Genomic DNA, 16,010 nt, shown 5'->3' with positions numbered 1-16,010 from the left:
GTTTTCACTATGTACAAGCAGGTTTAAATAAAGAATTGCTTTTCATCTAGTAATATGAAGGTCGCTTCATAATGCAAAATTAAAGAAAATAAAAGCTCCATTAATGAAAAGGGTTGTTATCTTCTACTGGAAATTTGAAAGAATACAAATCTGGAATAAAAACTGAAATTGTTGCTGAGCTAATTGTCCCTGCTCAGCAGGACGGGACAGGACACCATCAGTGGAAACAAAGACCATCGGTGGAAACAAAGTTAATGTTAATGGTCTCAGATCTTAAATGTTCTTTTTCTGCAACTGTCATCAGGTTCTGTTCACTATTTCCAGCACTTTGTATTTTTACAACTATTCTTTATTTAAATCTCTTCATAGTGAAGTCTCCCACTAGAAAAATATTTTTATGGATCTAAAGTTCTGACTTTTCAATAGTTCATTCATCACAACTTTGTCATATCAATCCTGGCGTATATCGTTGGGTTTTGTTGCTGCACCTTCCTGCATGCAAAATTAATTTCAGTATATTTGACATTATTTTCATTCTGTTGAAAGAAAAAACTGTCAGAACTGTTTCCATTTGTGAATTGTCATTGTAGTAATTAGATGAGGACTTGTTCTTTTGTATAATACCTATTTAAAAATCAACTATTTCTTTATAAGATAATGACCGGATGTCTGTAAGCAAACTGTAACAAAATTGTATCTAAGCATTTCCCCTAATCCATTATCATATTCTTTTCGTGATGATCAATTTTTAATTTCGTTGCTGTAATTTTGGTAAAAGGGTTTTTTTTTTGAGAGGTACTGTCCCTCCTGTAGAACCCATTCAAGAATGATAACATATAGTTTTTCAAAGAATTTTATAAACCAAAGTAGGTGACATGTCTTCGAGAAACAGAAATGCTGGAGGAACTCAGCAGGTCACGTCCATTGGACGCAAAGATATATTACCAAAATTTTGGTAATATATCTTTATATCCTATGGATGATGCGAGTCCTGCTGAGATCCTCCAGCATTTCTGCATTTTTACTACAATCACAGCATCTGCAGATTTCTATGTTTCACGATATAGCTGAGAGAATTGGGCAAGATATTGAAGAGGACAGGAGCCTGCATGGCCAGATGCCGATCATCGAAATGAAAATAATCAGGAGTGTGATAAGAGCCATTATTCCCAGAGCTCAAGGGGAGGTAAAACAAAAGTAAAAATCCCAAGAAAGAGTAGCATTCTGAGGACATTGAAATTGAACACTAATTGACCTGGGTGAAAGTGAGGCTGAAGGAATGGCTTGTTCTACTTGCAGCTCAAATGTTAGAAGTGAATTTAATCTCTTGAATCTCGTGAGCACAGCTACAAAATTAACAGTGAATTTGACCTTCGGGTTCATGAAAGCATGCAATATTGTATTGGCAAATCAGAAACAGGGCAAATTCAATTCTGTGGGAGAGGCAGGAGTGTGGTTTTAAGGTAGAAGATTAGAGGATAACTGAACTCTAGGCATGATTCGAGGCTTTTCCATATCACACCAGGATAATTGGATTCTGGAAAATTGTTTAAATCAAGACCAGAAACATTCTAATTGGAGTGTAATGGATTTAATTTGATTTGATGCCGTTGGTTTTGGTGGGCATTGTTGTAAAGATAAGTTGAAGGGCATAACAACAAATTTGGAATTGATGGAAAAGGTGCTGAGATGGAGTGTTTTGTCATTATCTTGCATAAAGAAGCTGACCCTACACTCTGACAGGTAATTACCTGGATGATAAAGGAAAGAATGAATATCAGGGTACAGAAAAAAGGAATGCGAGGAAGGAAGCCAAGCATGTTCCCCAAGCTAGAAAAAGCCAAAGGCTCCCAGCTTTTTCTTTTTTTTCTGTCTTGAACGCCAACTTACTTTAATTCCTGTGATGCAGTACTGCACACCAGATTCCAACAGCAGTGCAGCAAACATCAAATGTGTTCATGGGAACCAGGCATCGGAACTGGGATTTGAGAAGTTCTCAGAGCAGGGCGGGCTCCCGAATGGCCCTGGGTGCTGAAAGTTTCCTTATTGTGCTGGAGATTTGGATCTGGGCTCTGGTTACCGATGGTTTGAACTGATCTGGAGTCTTGTGCAGCTGCAGAGGCTGCAGGAGTGCTGGAGGTGAATCGACAGAGGTTTGGTGATTATGCTTCTCTTTCTCTAACTGCATGGGCTGCTGGGTAATGCTAATGGTGAATTTTTCTCTGCCTTATGGCACACTAAAGAAAATTTCAGGAAAATGTCTGTTTTCTCACATGATAATAAATAGTATCTGATCTATCTATCTTTTGTCAAAAGTAAAAAATTCTTATCACTCAATATCTATTCATGTATTTTTAAATCTTTTTTTTCAATATTTTATTAACTGAAATTTCACATCCAAAATACAGAGTACATATGGATATATGTTAAAAGTTTAAAAAGATACATTACACTTGTGTTTTTAAATCTAAAACAACTTTTTCTGCACATTGCACATTAAACGCTATTTGCTAATTCTAGTAGTCCCTTGTAGTCCGTGTTCAACTTCTCTAATGATCTGACCACAAAGGTGAAACAGGTTAGGACTTTATTCCCTGGAGCATTAAAAAATGAGGGGAGATTTGATAGAGGCATTTAAAATTATGAGGGGGAGAGTCGGCGTAAATATAGGTAGGCTTTTTCCACTGAGGTGAGATACAAAGCAGAGGACATGGGTTAAGAATGAAAGGGGAAAAATTTAAAAAGAAATATTTAGGGGAACCTCTTCACACAGAGAGTGGAACGAGCTGCCAACTGACGTAACTGCGGGCTCAATTTTAACATTTAAGAAGAATTTAGATAGGTGCATGGATGGGTATAGAGGGCTATGGACTGGGTGCAGGTCATTGGGACTAGGCAGAAAAATGGTTCGGCATAGACTACAAGGGCCTGTTTCTGTGCTGTAATGTTCTATGGTTCTATTCCCCTAGAATTAGAATGCTATTGCTTAATCCCCATGTTATTGCCTTATTAAATTAAAATATGGCTCATTGTGGTAAATGCAACAATAGAGATGCTTCATTAATTCATATGTTTTAGACATGCCAGAGTCTTTCTCTGCACTTTTTAAAGTTAATTTTAAACCAAATCCCTTCACTGCTTTATTTGATATTGTTGGAGAGAGTGACATAATGTTAATGACATCTGAGCTTTTACATTAGATTTTACTTCTCTTCTGGCGAGGCAGGCAGTGTTGCTCAGATGGAGGGAGTTACCCCACCTAATCATGGCTATGTGACGTCATATCATGTTTAAACTTAGAGAAGCTTAGACGCTCAATTTCCGATTTTAATGTAAATTTTCAAACACTGCAGGGACCCTTTTGAATTACTTTTATAATCTTTGATTTCTTATGAAGGTAGAACTGTTGACTAATAAGGTAGTTAATCACTCGAATAAGAATTTTGTATTTTTTTGGTCAAACAGCTTCTTTCTTGGTAGTGAGTTTAGATGATCCTTTTTTTTAAATAATAAAATAAAGTCAATACAATATGATCTGTTTGATTAAAATATGGAGTACCTTGGATGAAATGATATGATTTAAGGGTAATGTATCTTTTTGGATTTTAATATATATCCACATGTACTCTGTATTTTTGGATGTGAAATTTCAATGTTAATAAAAAAAAACTTGAAAAGAAAATAAGTGTTTACAAAAACACCTCACAATCTCATGAGTAAAACATGAAAGTCTGCAGACACCATGGCTGAAGTAAAAACACAATGCTGGACAAAATTGGCAGGTGAAACAGTGTACATTATATAGCAAAGATAAAGATGCAGAACCAACGTTTTGGGCTTTCAGTACCTTGATAAAGGGCTCAAGCACAAAACAATGGTTATGTATTTTTATCTTTACTATATCAAGTAGACTGACCTGCTGAGTTTCTCCAGCAGTGTGATTTTGCTCTCCTTATATTTCATTCACCAATCTTCAATTGTTGCTTCAATAAACTGTAAATATACATTTATTGTAATCATTATTCTTTCTAAGCAAATAGAAAAAAAATTCAGTAAAAGCATAAAACACATTGAGGAAGATAAATGAAACAAATGGAGTTAAACAAGAAAGTCTGCAGATGCTGGGGTCCAGTACAAGACACAAACCTGCTGTAGAAACTCAGCAGATCACGCAGCATCTATTGGAAGTAAAGGGCAGTCAACATTTCAGGCCTGAGCCCTTCGTCAAGGTTGTTCCTTTGCACCAGATTCCACCATCTCCAGCTCTCATAAAGCTGAAAATTTACACAATCTTTTGGAATGTGGAGCACATTTTCACAGTAATGTTACAAAAAGTAAAATAGCATCTGTAAAGTTTTACTTACAGAACCAGAATTCTCCATTTTTGGCTCTGCAAAAACAAAATGAATATAATTTGGTGGTTGATTAAGATGCACACAAATAATAACACCTCATGCTTATAGTCACATTATTTTGTTCATTAGTGTGTCTCTGCCCCAGTGTTCATTTTATTTTGTCTTCATGAGTATTTATTCCAGTATTGCAATGTCTGATGCTCCTGAAGTTGTCATTTCTGATAAGTTTTCCTGCTCTGGACAAGAAAAAAATCCAGAGGGTTGTTAACTTGGCCTGCGACATCACGGGCTCCAGACTTCGCTCCATTGAGGACATCTATATGTCTTAAGAAAGCAGTGTCTATCCTCAAGGACTCCCACCACCCAGGCCATGACCTCTTCACTCCGCTACCATCAGGATAAAAGCACAGAAGCCATGGTCACCATCCTAGCGGGTCATTTCCTCTGCTTCTGCTTCTCAATAGGGGGTGTCCTCCCCATTTATGGTGCCCTGCGCTGATCCACCGTTCCCCTTGAGTTTGCAACCCCTCATGGCCACTGCTGAGCACAGGGGCCACCATCTTGGGCACAAATCTTCGTAGTTGTATTTCAAATACAAAACACCATTGGCTCCCTTAACAAGCTTTACAGAGCCATTGGCATTAGGACAGGGCAGTTGAACCTTTTGGAGCAATCCTGGGTCTGCACCAGTAGCAGCACCACCGTTACAGCAGCTCTGGCAGTGTCGCCATATATAATTACCTCTTATAATTCAAGGGTGAAGTATAAAGCATCAGTTTGCTCTCCATGTATCAAATAAACCAGCAGAAGTGATTTTAGTCTACCTTATCATGTTCACAGTTACATTACTGAGTGTAAAATGAAAAAAATATTACCTTTCATTTGTCGCTTGACATTAATGTACTGGGCCTCACAACTGCTCCCAGAAGCACTTCCTGCGAAAACATGGTATGAGAAATACTTGGGTAGTTCCTATAAACACAATCGGCCAAAGGAACTCAGCAGGTCGAGCAGCATCAGGCAGAGAAAAAGAATGGGCGGCATTTTAGGTTGGACCCTTCCTTGGAGACACGGAAATGAAGAGAGAGAGAGAAGGCAATGGAAAAAGAAGTGGGTGAGAGGAGTAGGACTGGAACCTGGAACCCAGGTCAGTAGGTGGACTGGGGGTGGTGGTGAAGCATAACAGACAGAGGCAGAAGACTGACAGACGCCAAATAGATTTTGACATATTGACCTTCTTTACTGAAAGTATTGAGTATAGGAGTTGGGATGTTATGGTAAAATTGTATAAGACATTAGTGAGGCCAAATTTGGAGTGCTGTATACAATTTTGGTCACCTAACTACAGGAAAGATATCAATAAGATTGAAAGAGAAGATTTACTAGCATATTGCCAGGACTTCAGGAACTGAGTTACAGGGAAAGGTTAAATGGGTTGACTTTTTCCTTGGAGCGTAGAAGAATGAGGGGAGATTGATAGAGACACTTAAAATTATGAGGGGGAGAGACAGACTAAACATAGGTAGGCTTTTTTCACTGAGGGTAGTGGAGAAACAAACCGAAAGACATGGGTTAAGGGTGAAAGGGGAAAGGTTTAGGGGATCATAATGGCAAACTTCTTCACTCAGAGTGATGGGTAATGGGAGGGTGGAACAAGCTGAAATGGTGAATGTGGGCTCAATTTTAACATTTAAGAAGAATTTGGGCAGGTACATGGATGGGAAGGGTATGGAGGGCTAGACTGGGTGCAGATCAGTGGGACTCGGCAGAATAATAGTTTGGCAGAGACTATATGGGCTGAAGGGCCTATTTCTATGCTATTCTACGGTTCTATAAAGGGAGAGAAAGGCCAGAGAAACAGAGGGGTCAGGTGGAGAAAGATGAGTCACATGGGGGGGGAGCTGGGTGATTGGAAGACAAAGGGAGGCAATGCTGGAATCTAATAGGAGAAGTGACAATTGTGGTGTAAAGGACTGGAGGAGGGAGGAGAGAAAGGAAGGATCCAGTGGGGAAATGGGCGTGAAAAGGGATGGGAACCAAAGAGGAGGGGAGTGAGAATAAGTGGGGTCTACATGAAGATGGGTGGGAAAGGCCACAAACCAAAAGAAAAAAGGGGGAAGAGTGAAAGGGGTACAGAGGAAAGGAGGACTCATTGCTTGAAATGAGAAAATCTTACATTGATACCACTGGGCTGTAGACTGCCTAGGCAGAATATGAGGTGTCTAGTTTCCTTTGGGCTTCATACTGGTCTCTTTACACCCCCATTGTTTTGTTTTATACATAGCAGATGAACGTACAAGGGAGCAATTAGAGTAAATCTCATTCCAATTTGGTAAATATCCACACAATATAAAAAATGACAAAGATGGCATTTTACAGGCCATCCATGACCAAATGCATCAATCCCTTTGTGTCTCTGTTACCAATCCTACGATCATCCATTAGCTGATCTTGTGAACCTTTATTCTGTTTTCATAGCCAGTGAGGAGCCCAGCAGATAAATCATTGACTCCCACAATGACAGAGTTGCTGACCATCTCAGGAGAGAATCTCTGCTGAAATGCATGTGCATCCTGAGGGCGAGGATCCACACAAAATAGCCAAAAATGAAACCAATTTATTGGTATTTTATCAGCTCAAGTTTCACATCTCCTCATTAGAGGCGTGCAACCTTCAGTCTCTCGAGGTGCACTTGGAAATCTGCATATGTTGGGGTCCAGTGCAGTACACAAAAGAGGTGGAGAAACTTAGTAGTTCATGCAGTATCCATAGGAGGTGAAAAGCAGTTAATGTGTAGAGTCTGAGACCTTCTTCAGGAGCCCTTCTTTACTCCAGACCAAGAGCTCAGGCCTGAAACGCCAACTGCCTTTTCCCTCCTGTGGTTGCTACGTGACCTGCTGAGTTTCTCCACCACTTTTGTGCACTGTTTTAGACTATCGTTTTTTTTTTAAACATGTGATCTATTGATATCAGAGACAGTAAAACATTCCCTGGATGATTAAAGATCAGATTGGTTTTGGTGCTGCACTCTTAATGTACAAAATACATTCCAAATTATGCATCCTATATTTATAAATTAGTTGTCATGTAATATTACCTGTTTTATCCAATTCCAAGTCAATAACATAGTCATTTTCCCGATATGAGTCTGAATTGAAAATTTACAGTCAATTACAAGAAATATGACATATACAATGTACTTTATAAATCATTTGTTCTCTGGTAATTAGCAACTAAGGCACTGCTAAATCTGCTCTATTTTTTTCATTTAGTAAGTGACTAATAACAAAATTGTGTAAGAACCCATACTGAAAATAAAATAAATAGTTAATTAAATCTAAAGATAAAGTTGGAACTTTGAATGCAATAGCAAGGTTGCCATGTTGCTGCTGTACAAAACTTTGGTGAGAGGCCACACTTGGGAGTATTGTGTTCAATTCTGGTCAACCCATCAGAGGAAGGGTGTGGAGCTTTGGAAAGGATGCAGAAGAGATTTATGGATGTTGCCTGGATGAGAGGGTATGAGATATAGAGAGAGGTTGGGTTCTTTGGTCAGGAGTGAAACACGAAAGTGTGCAGATGCAGTGATTGTTGTGAAAACACATGGAAATGCTGGGAGAAATTCAACCAGTCTTTTTGGTGTCCATAAAAAGCAAAGATATATTTCCATTGTTTTAGGTCTGAGTTCTTCAAAGAATAAGAAGAATGGGCCAGAAACAGGAAATCTCGGAAAGTCTCAGAATTCAAACAATGCTGTCTGGGGGAGAAATCCAAACCAACAAAAGGTGTTAATTGGATGTGATAAGGGATGAGGTAAGAATTTATCATGTTTGTGTGAAAGGAGACAGGGAAAAGGGAGAGAGACAGAACTGGGGGAGGGGGAGGGTTTAACGAAAACTAGAGAAGTTGATATTAATGCCATCCATTTGGAGGGTGCCCAGTTGGAAGATGAGGTGTTGTTCCTCCAATTTGCAGGTGGTCTCAGTTCCAGGGTCGTACTATATGCCAGCATATATGGTAGTTTAGATGGGCGTTTTGGTTGTATGAACAAGTTGTGAAGAAAAATCTGTTTCCGTGCCATACAACTCCGCAGATTTCCACAAGCTACTCCTCATCCTCAAAAATTTAAGCTAGATTTTATGCTCCTTCATGAAATAATTTAACTGAATCTATTGCAGTGGAGATTGAATACTATTTGGCAATAGAGGTTTCTAAATGCGACTTAAAACCTTCAATAAGTGTGTAGGAGTCCATTTGACTGAGTCCTGCAAACACAGAATCCCAGACGTTATATAAAAGTAGTAAAGAAAGACTTGTATTGCAAATTACAACATATTTTTTGTGCACCTCAGGTGTTACATGCAGGTTGATTTGTGTATTTGTAATGTTTCACAAACTCTATTGAAAGAAAGAACACAAAACAAACTGCTGGAAGAGCTCAGAGTAAGGCAAAAACTACAGCTGCTGGACCCTTGAGTGAACAAAGAGGAAGATGGCACGGTTAGCGCAACACTGTTATAGCATCAGCAATCAGGACCAGGGTTTGAATCCCGCGCTGTCTGTAAGGAGTTTGTACATTCTCCCTGACTTCAAGCCACTCCATAGAGTTTTATGGGATGTGTTACAGAGTTCTGTGTTGTGTATTGGCCTATGTGTTGTGTGGTTTTATGTTAAAAAGTGACAGTTTGCCTTAGAGAGCCAAGGTGAAGGTGGACTGCTGAGAGAGTGGGAGATGGACTGAGCATGTTCAGAAAATGATCTAAAAATTTCTGGACGGATGATAAACTAGCACTGGGTGGTGCTGTGGAATGGAAGAAGGCCCAGGGCATGAGTTATGGTCTGGAGGACAGTTTAGAATGTTGGGATTTCAAAAAGAATGAATATTCCGAAGGCAGCCAGAAGGATCCAGACCAAGCCAGTGGTTCCTCTCTCTGAAAACAACTCAAGACAACTTCGAATTTTGTGCTCTCTCTCTCTCTTTCTCAAAGATCTTTTGCCTTCAGTTTACCAAACAAACTAAATTTTGTTTATGATCTTTGCTTCGGTTGAGATTGAAGTTTTGTGAGTCTTGTGTGTTTTGTGTCTAAGTTTTTCTGTGGGCTGGTTGGAAATATAACAAATTACATATGTTATATTTAGGCTGGGGAATTTATTAGTTTTACACTGTTATATAAATTTGCATAGTAACTAGTGGGCATTGTTATAAAAGGGGGGAGATTTTGAATTAAAGTTTGAAGGTGAATTTTTTGTTAATAAAGTAATTGTTCATCTTTACCCTTGAGTGATATGCCTTCTTTGTGGTTGCTGGTTTGATCTTGTAACAGATGAATGAGGAAAATTGAGATGCAGTGTTGGAGTAATTTAAGGAAGAGCTCAGAAGTTAAAAGAGTTTAAAAAAATCGTTGGTGATTGTATGCTAATAGATGGCCGAAAGGTAGGGAAAATATAACAATAGGAGAAGGAAGCGAGGGATTTGGGAATGATGTTTAGCATTTATATGGATTAAGAAAGTTACAAAATCAGTTTAAATCCAAAAATGTTAAAGTCTTGTTGAGACCAGTCATCATGCCCAAGATGGCGATGCCTGTGCTGGGCAGTGGACCACAAGGGGTTGCCAACGCCAAGGGAGCAGCAAACAGGCACAGGGTACCAAAAACAAGGAGAATGCTCCCCATTAAGAAGAAGAAGAAGCAGAGGAAACAGTTACAGGCTGGCCAGCAACGAAAAATATTCTAGCAGAGAATTTCAGAGGCAGATGAGTCAATGAGAAATAGGCTGGGGAGAGAGTGGGGAGGAGGTGATGAATATGAATCATATCACAGAGTGTCATGTTGGAGAGCTGGTTTTGGAATGAATGAGAGTATGGAACTGAAAAGAGTCAAAGTAGAGAGGAAAAAAAAAAGAAAATTAGACTTACATTTATATAGCACCTTTAAATATCTTATACTTTATAGAAGATGAATACTATTTTAGGTGCAGTTATTGCTGCAGTATATTAAAATTGAGCATTTCTACATTGTAAATTTCACTAGCAACAATGTGACAATGATCAGTGATTTTTTTTGGTGGTATTGAGTAAGCGGCGGCATGCTTAGTGAAGTAGTAAGCACAACATTATTACAGCGCCTGCGACCCGGGTTCAAATCTAGTGCTGTCTGTAAGGAGTTTGTACATTCTCCCAGGGTCTGCGTGGGTTTTCTCCGGGCGCTCTGGTCTCTTCCAACGGTCCAAAGATGCACTTGTACAGGGTTAGTAGGTTAATTGGCCACGGATGCATTTGGGTGGCGCAGGCTCGAGGGCGGGAAAGTCCTGCTACTGTGCTGTATGTCTAAGTTAAAAATGGCCAGGGATTGTCATGCTTAGTCATGAATGAATGTAGTCACTATGCTCCAAATTGATGTAAGTGTCTGCATCAAGGGGATTACAAATGAAGAGTCCAAACATGTGAATAAGAAATATATATTCTTTCCAAATGGACCACAAAGATCAAGAAAACCACCTACACTACGTTCTTCATCATCTACTTCCTGCATATTTGTCCTTAGTAGATTGAAATCATTGAGGTGCGAACTTTTACAACATTATCCTTGTTTCTTTACTTGTAAGTTGTAATGTTATATGTGTAGTACTTCGGATTGAACTGAAATCCACTCTCCGAAGCAAAGTGTAACAATAGGAGACTGGCAGTTAATGGGGAAAATTCAGAAAATATATTCAACCTGCCAAACACATGTTAAAATTAGTAGAGTTGGATTTAGTGGACTTGAGCAGTATACGTGATTTCAGATTTTAGAGCACATGACATCACATACAATCCTGAGATTCCTTTTTCCTGCGGGTGCAGCAGAATTAATTGGTATTGCAAAATAAAGGTACACAGTGTAAACATGTAAACAAATAAAATAACTGTAAGCAGATAATGAATGTAAACAAACTGCAATATGGAGAGGACAAAAGTAAGAATACTTAAATGAGTCTTTGATTGATGACTGATGGTGGAGGGGAAGCAGCGGTTCCTGAACCTGGTGATGCAAGACTTATGGCACCTATACCTCTTTCCTGATGGCATCAGCAAGAACAGAGCATGTGCTGGGTGGTGAGGGTCTTTGATGATTGCTGCTTCCCTCCGATGGCAGTGTTCCCTGTAGATGTACTCAATAGAGGGAAGGGTTTTGCCTGTGTGGTCCTGGGCTGTGTCCATTACCATTTGGAGGGCTTTATGGTCAGGGGTATTGGAGTTCCCATACCAGACTTTGATGTAGCCAGTTAGCACACATTCCACCACACATCTGTAGAAATTTGCCAGGATTTCTCATGTAATTCCAAACCTCCGTAAACTCTCGAGGAAGTAGAGGTGCTGGTATACTTCCTTCATGATGCCATTGGCGTGTTGGGTCCAGGAAAGATCCTTCGAGATTGTGACTCCCAAGAACTTAAATTTGCTCACCCTCTCCACCCCTGATTTCCTAATGATCACTGGATTGTGTACCTCTGGCTTTCCTTTCCTGAAGTCAACAATCAACTCCTTCGTTTTGGTGACATTGAGTCTAAGATTGTTGTTGGTGCACCATTCAGGCAAGTTTTCAATCTCCATCCTGTACACTGACTCATCCCTTCCCTTATACAACCCACTACCATGATATTGACGGAAAATTTGTAGATGGTGTTATTGTTGTCATTGCCATACCAAGCTACAGAGTCATAGAAGTAAAGTGAGGTAGAGCGGGGGCTAAGAACATAGCCCTGTAGTGTCATACCAAGCTACACAGTCGTAGGATAAAGTGAGTAAAGCAGGGGGCTAAGAACAGCCGTGTTGTGCTCCGGTACTGATGGAGATTGTGGAGGAGAAGTTCTTACCAAACTTTACTGATTGTGGACTGGAGGTGAGGAAATCCATGATCCAATTACACAGTGGGGTGTTAGCTCCCAGGTCTTGGACTTTACTGATCAGTGTTGGGGGTGGGGGGGATGATGGTGTTAAATGCTGAAATGTAGTTGATAAAGAGCATCCTAATGTATGCATCTTTGCTGTCCAAGTGTTCCAGGGCTTTGTGCAGAGCTAGTGGATGGCATCTGCTGCAAACTCCTGTTACTACATAGGCAAATTGGAATGGATCCATGTCATTGCTCAGACAGGACTTGAGATACTTCATCACCAGCCTTTCAAAACACTTCATCACTGTTGATGTAAGTGCTACTGATCGATAGTCGTTAAGTCAGGTTTCTACACTCTTCTTGGGTATGATTGACACCTGTTTGAAACAGGTGGGTACCACACCCTGCTGGAGGGAGATATTGAAGATATCTGTGAATACCTTGGTAAGTTGATCAGCACAGATCTTTAATTCTTGGCTAGGTTCTCCTTCTGGGCTAAATACTTTCCTCGGATTCACTCTCCTGAGAACATGATTAGGCCTGACTTCCAGGAAAAAGAATCTCATGGTTGTATTTGATGCCACAGAACATAGAACACTACAGCACAGAACAGGCCCTTTGACCTCGATGTTGGGCCCACCTATATATTCCCACCAAAAAAACTAAACCCTTCCTCCTTCATAACCATCTATTTTCCTCTATCCATGTGCCTGACCAAGAGTGTCTTAAATGTCCCTAATATTTCCGCCTCTATCACCACTCCTGGCAAGGAATTCCAGGTAACCACAAATCTTTGTGTAAAAAAAACACCCCTAATGTCTCTGCTAAACTTTCCTCCTCTCACCTTGTACACATATCCTCTTGTAATTGCTACTCCTGCCCTGGGGAAAAAATGCTAGATGTCTACCTCATCTTTGCCTCTCAGAATCTTGTCAAGTTCTATTAAGTCTCCTCTCATCCTTCTGCACTCCAAAGAGATAAGTCCAAGCTCTGCTAACCTTGCCTCATAAGACTTATTTTCCAATCCAGGCAACTTCCTGTTAAGTCTCCTCTGCACCCTCTCCATTGCTCCCACATCCTTCCTATAATGAGATGACCAGAAATGAACACAATATTCCAAGTGTTGTCTCACCATAGATTTGTAGAGTTGCAACAATTGCCCAACTAATGAATCCCAACATCCCATAGGCCTTCTTAACTATCCTATCAAGCTATATGGCAACCTTGAGAGCTATATGGATTTATGCCCCAAGGTCTCTCTGTTCCTCCACACTGTTAAGTATTCAACATTAACCCTGTATTCAGCCCTCAGGTTTGTCCTTTCAAAATGGATCACCTCACATATCCAGAATGAACTCCATCTCTGCCCAACGGCATCCTGTCTATATCCTTTATTTAACTTATGACATCCTTCATCACCATCCACAACTCCTCAACCTTCCGTATCATCCACAAACTGAATGACCCATCCTTACGCCTCTTCATCCAGGTCATTCATAAAAATCATGAAGTGCAGAGGTCTCACAGCAGATCCCTGCAGAACTCCACTTGTCAGTGACCTCCAGGCAAAATATTTTCCATCCACTACCACTCTGCTTTCTACAGGCAAGGCAATTCTGAATCCACACAGCCCAGATTCCATATATTTTTCATGATTTTCTGAATGAGTGTCTCGTCAAATGCCTTACTAAAATCCACATACGCCAAATCTACTGCCCTACCTTCACCAGCTTCTTTTGTTATCAGGCTTGAGAGGCGCAACCTTCCTTTCACAAAACCATGCTGACTATCTCTGTGAAGACTGTACTTCTCTAAATGCTTGTAGATCCTGTCCTTAAGAATCCTCTCCATTAGTTTGCCCACCACTGATGTAAGATTCACTGGTCTATAATTCTAGAATTCTCCCTATTACTTTTTTTTAAACAAGGAGACTACATTTGACATTCTCATGTATGTATTCTGACAATAAATCTGAACTTTGAACCCTGACTCCTCCACAATTAAACTTGTATTTAAAACAACACTCTTGACTTTACTTTTGATTTTTACAATATGCGTTTCCAAGTTCGAGTCATGTAACAAGTTGTGCACCTGATCTTGCTGCCATTGGTTTTGTGGTCTTTATTCACTGGATCAGCCATTCTCAACCTTTTTTTTTTGGCTATGCCCCACCTTACCCCGACCCAGGACTCTGCTCGAAGTTTATGGACCCCCTTCCCTGTGAAGCAGTCAAGTTTTGTTTTCTTCTGTACTTCACTCCTATCAACTTCATTAAAAAAACTTAACAACCATTGAGGTATGTGAGGTGAAAACAAAGCTCTTACTTAAATGTGCTGTGCCCCTCCCCCCCCCCCCCCCCCAGTTGAGAATGGCTGCACTAGATTGATCAGTGGTCGTTATCTCTTTTTTAATATTTAAGTCATTCTGATTTATAAAACTGTGTACTGCCTGTGGGGAACTTTTGAGAAGCTCTTTGAGTTTCTTAGTTGACTTTGACTATTGAGTACATCTACAGGGAACGCTGCCATTGGATTGCAGCAGCAATCATCAAAGATCCACAGCACCCAGTACATGCTTTGTTCTTGCTGCTGCCTTCAGGAAAGACTTACCACAAGACTTGCACCACCAGGTTCAGGAACAGCTGCTACCCCTCCATCATCAGACTCCTCAACGACAAACTCAATCAGAGACTCATTTAAGTATTCTTACTTTAGGGATTTTCTTTTTTCCTCTCGCTATTGCACAGTCAGTTTGTTTACATTTGTTATCTGCTTACAATTCTTTTATATGTTTACATGTTTACAGTGTGTACCGTTTATTTTTTCCATTACCAATTAGTGGTAATTCTGCCACGCCCACAGGAAAAAGGAATCTCAGGGTTGTATGTGATGCACTCTGACAAAATCTGATTTTGTCATTTTTCTGAATTTATGATACACAATCAAGGTATTTTCATTCAGAGATCTTAGAAAGAAAATTAAATAAGTTCAGCGTATTTGAAAGGCACAAGATTTTATCTCAATAGAATCAATGCAACCCACGTCTAAGCTATGAGATTATAAACAAAAAAGTAAATTTACCTTGAATATGTTGATTCTGTGCTTTCAGCCTGCAATTGCATTTTAAAAATGAATGGTATTAGATAAGATTTGTAAACTATTGATGTCCACTGCTGTTCAAGAAAGTCCTTATTTTTTATAAATAGAATCTAAATATAAAGAGGTAGAGACAGGCAGAAGATAACATTGCATTGACTAAGTCAACTAACATTGATCGGAGATCTATTCCTGTTAGTTATCTGCTCTGCAAACGATCCTGAATTGGACAGCTGCCTCTCAGGTTTAATTCTCTATTGCACTCTTGCTGTCATTCACAGTGATTCAGCTATTACAGCTCCAGCAACTTAGTTCAATCCTGATGTCCAGCTAGCAGCCTCCATCTTGACAACATTTTACAGGAGCACAATTGAGATTGTCCTGCTTGGCCACATCATTGTGTGGGATGGTAGCTGCAAAGCATCTGGAAGTCAATACAGAGGATGATCAAAATGGCCGAGAAGATCACTGGGGTCTTTCTTTCCTCTGATGACATTCACCAGATGCTTTGTTTCAATGGGACTCAAAGAATTATTGGGAACTCCTACCATCCATCGCACAGGATCTTTTACCCAGGAGCATCAGAAAGGAGGCACTGGAGCATCAAAATAAGGTCTGCCAGGCTGGGAAATAGCTTCTTCCCCACAGGCTGTGAGATTGTTGAATGGTACCTTGCACCCCGGTT

The 16,010-nt window shown here is 40.0% G+C and overlaps 1 protein-coding gene across 4 annotated transcripts in view; it reads right to left on the bottom strand.

Annotated features, from left to right (window-relative positions):
* Window positions 1-327: 327 nt before the first annotated feature.
* The window catches only part of pecam1a (platelet and endothelial cell adhesion molecule 1a), a 55,600-nt gene continuing 39,917 nt past the window's right edge, over window positions 328-16,010 (bottom strand). For all 4 annotated transcript variants that reach the window (XM_069929716.1, XM_069929717.1, XM_069929718.1 and 1 more), the window contains 5 exons: window positions 15,311-15,339; window positions 7,453-7,503; window positions 5,231-5,290; window positions 4,365-4,390; window positions 328-536 (listed from right to left, as the gene is read on the bottom strand). In XM_069929716.1, the coding sequence (XP_069785817.1) occupies window positions 435-536; window positions 4,365-4,390; window positions 5,231-5,290; window positions 7,453-7,503; window positions 15,311-15,339 (268 nt within the window). In that variant the 3' untranslated portion in view covers window positions 328-434. The remainder of the gene's footprint in view (window positions 537-4,364; window positions 4,391-5,230; window positions 5,291-7,452; window positions 7,504-15,310; window positions 15,340-16,010) is intronic.

The sequence above is a fragment of the Narcine bancroftii genome, chromosome 3, assembly GCF_036971445.1.
Source record: "Narcine bancroftii isolate sNarBan1 chromosome 3, sNarBan1.hap1, whole genome shotgun sequence".
Taxonomy (NCBI): Eukaryota; Metazoa; Chordata; class Chondrichthyes; order Torpediniformes; family Narcinidae; genus Narcine; species Narcine bancroftii.
This window is presented reverse-complemented; position numbering and strand designations above follow the sequence as displayed.